Source organism: Merops nubicus, unplaced genomic scaffold (genome assembly GCF_000691845.1).
Source record: "Merops nubicus isolate BGI_N331 unplaced genomic scaffold, ASM69184v1 scaffold35218, whole genome shotgun sequence".
Taxonomy (NCBI): Eukaryota; Metazoa; Chordata; class Aves; order Coraciiformes; family Meropidae; genus Merops; species Merops nubicus.
In genome coordinates, this window is record NW_008624298.1 from 1 (window position 1) to 207 (window position 207).

Sequence of the window (207 nt, forward strand, 5' to 3'; positions counted from 1 at the left end):
CCCAGGTTCTGTGGCAACGTGGTGCCTCCAACCTTCAACACCCACTCCAACCACCTGCGGGTCACCTTCGTCTCCGACAGCAGCGTGGGTGCCCCGGGCTTCAGCGCCCGCTACAGGGCTGTGCCCCCCAACGAGAGTGAGTTACCCCCTCCCCCTGCTGCCAGGGCTCCTCGCTGGGGGGATTCCCCAATCCCTGGGCAGGGCTGG

At 67.6% G+C, this 207-nt stretch overlaps 1 protein-coding gene across 1 annotated transcript in view; it reads left to right on the top strand.

The window, feature by feature from the left end:
• Positions 1-9: 9 nt before the first annotated feature.
• Positions 10-207, top strand: part of MFRP (membrane frizzled-related protein) — a gene marked incomplete at its 5' end in the record, with an annotated part of 2,271 nt that continues 2,073 nt past the window's right edge. The window contains one exon of the mRNA XM_008945348.1: positions 10-136. Coding sequence (XP_008943596.1) covers positions 10-136 — 127 coding nt within the window. The remainder of the gene's footprint in view (positions 137-207) is intronic.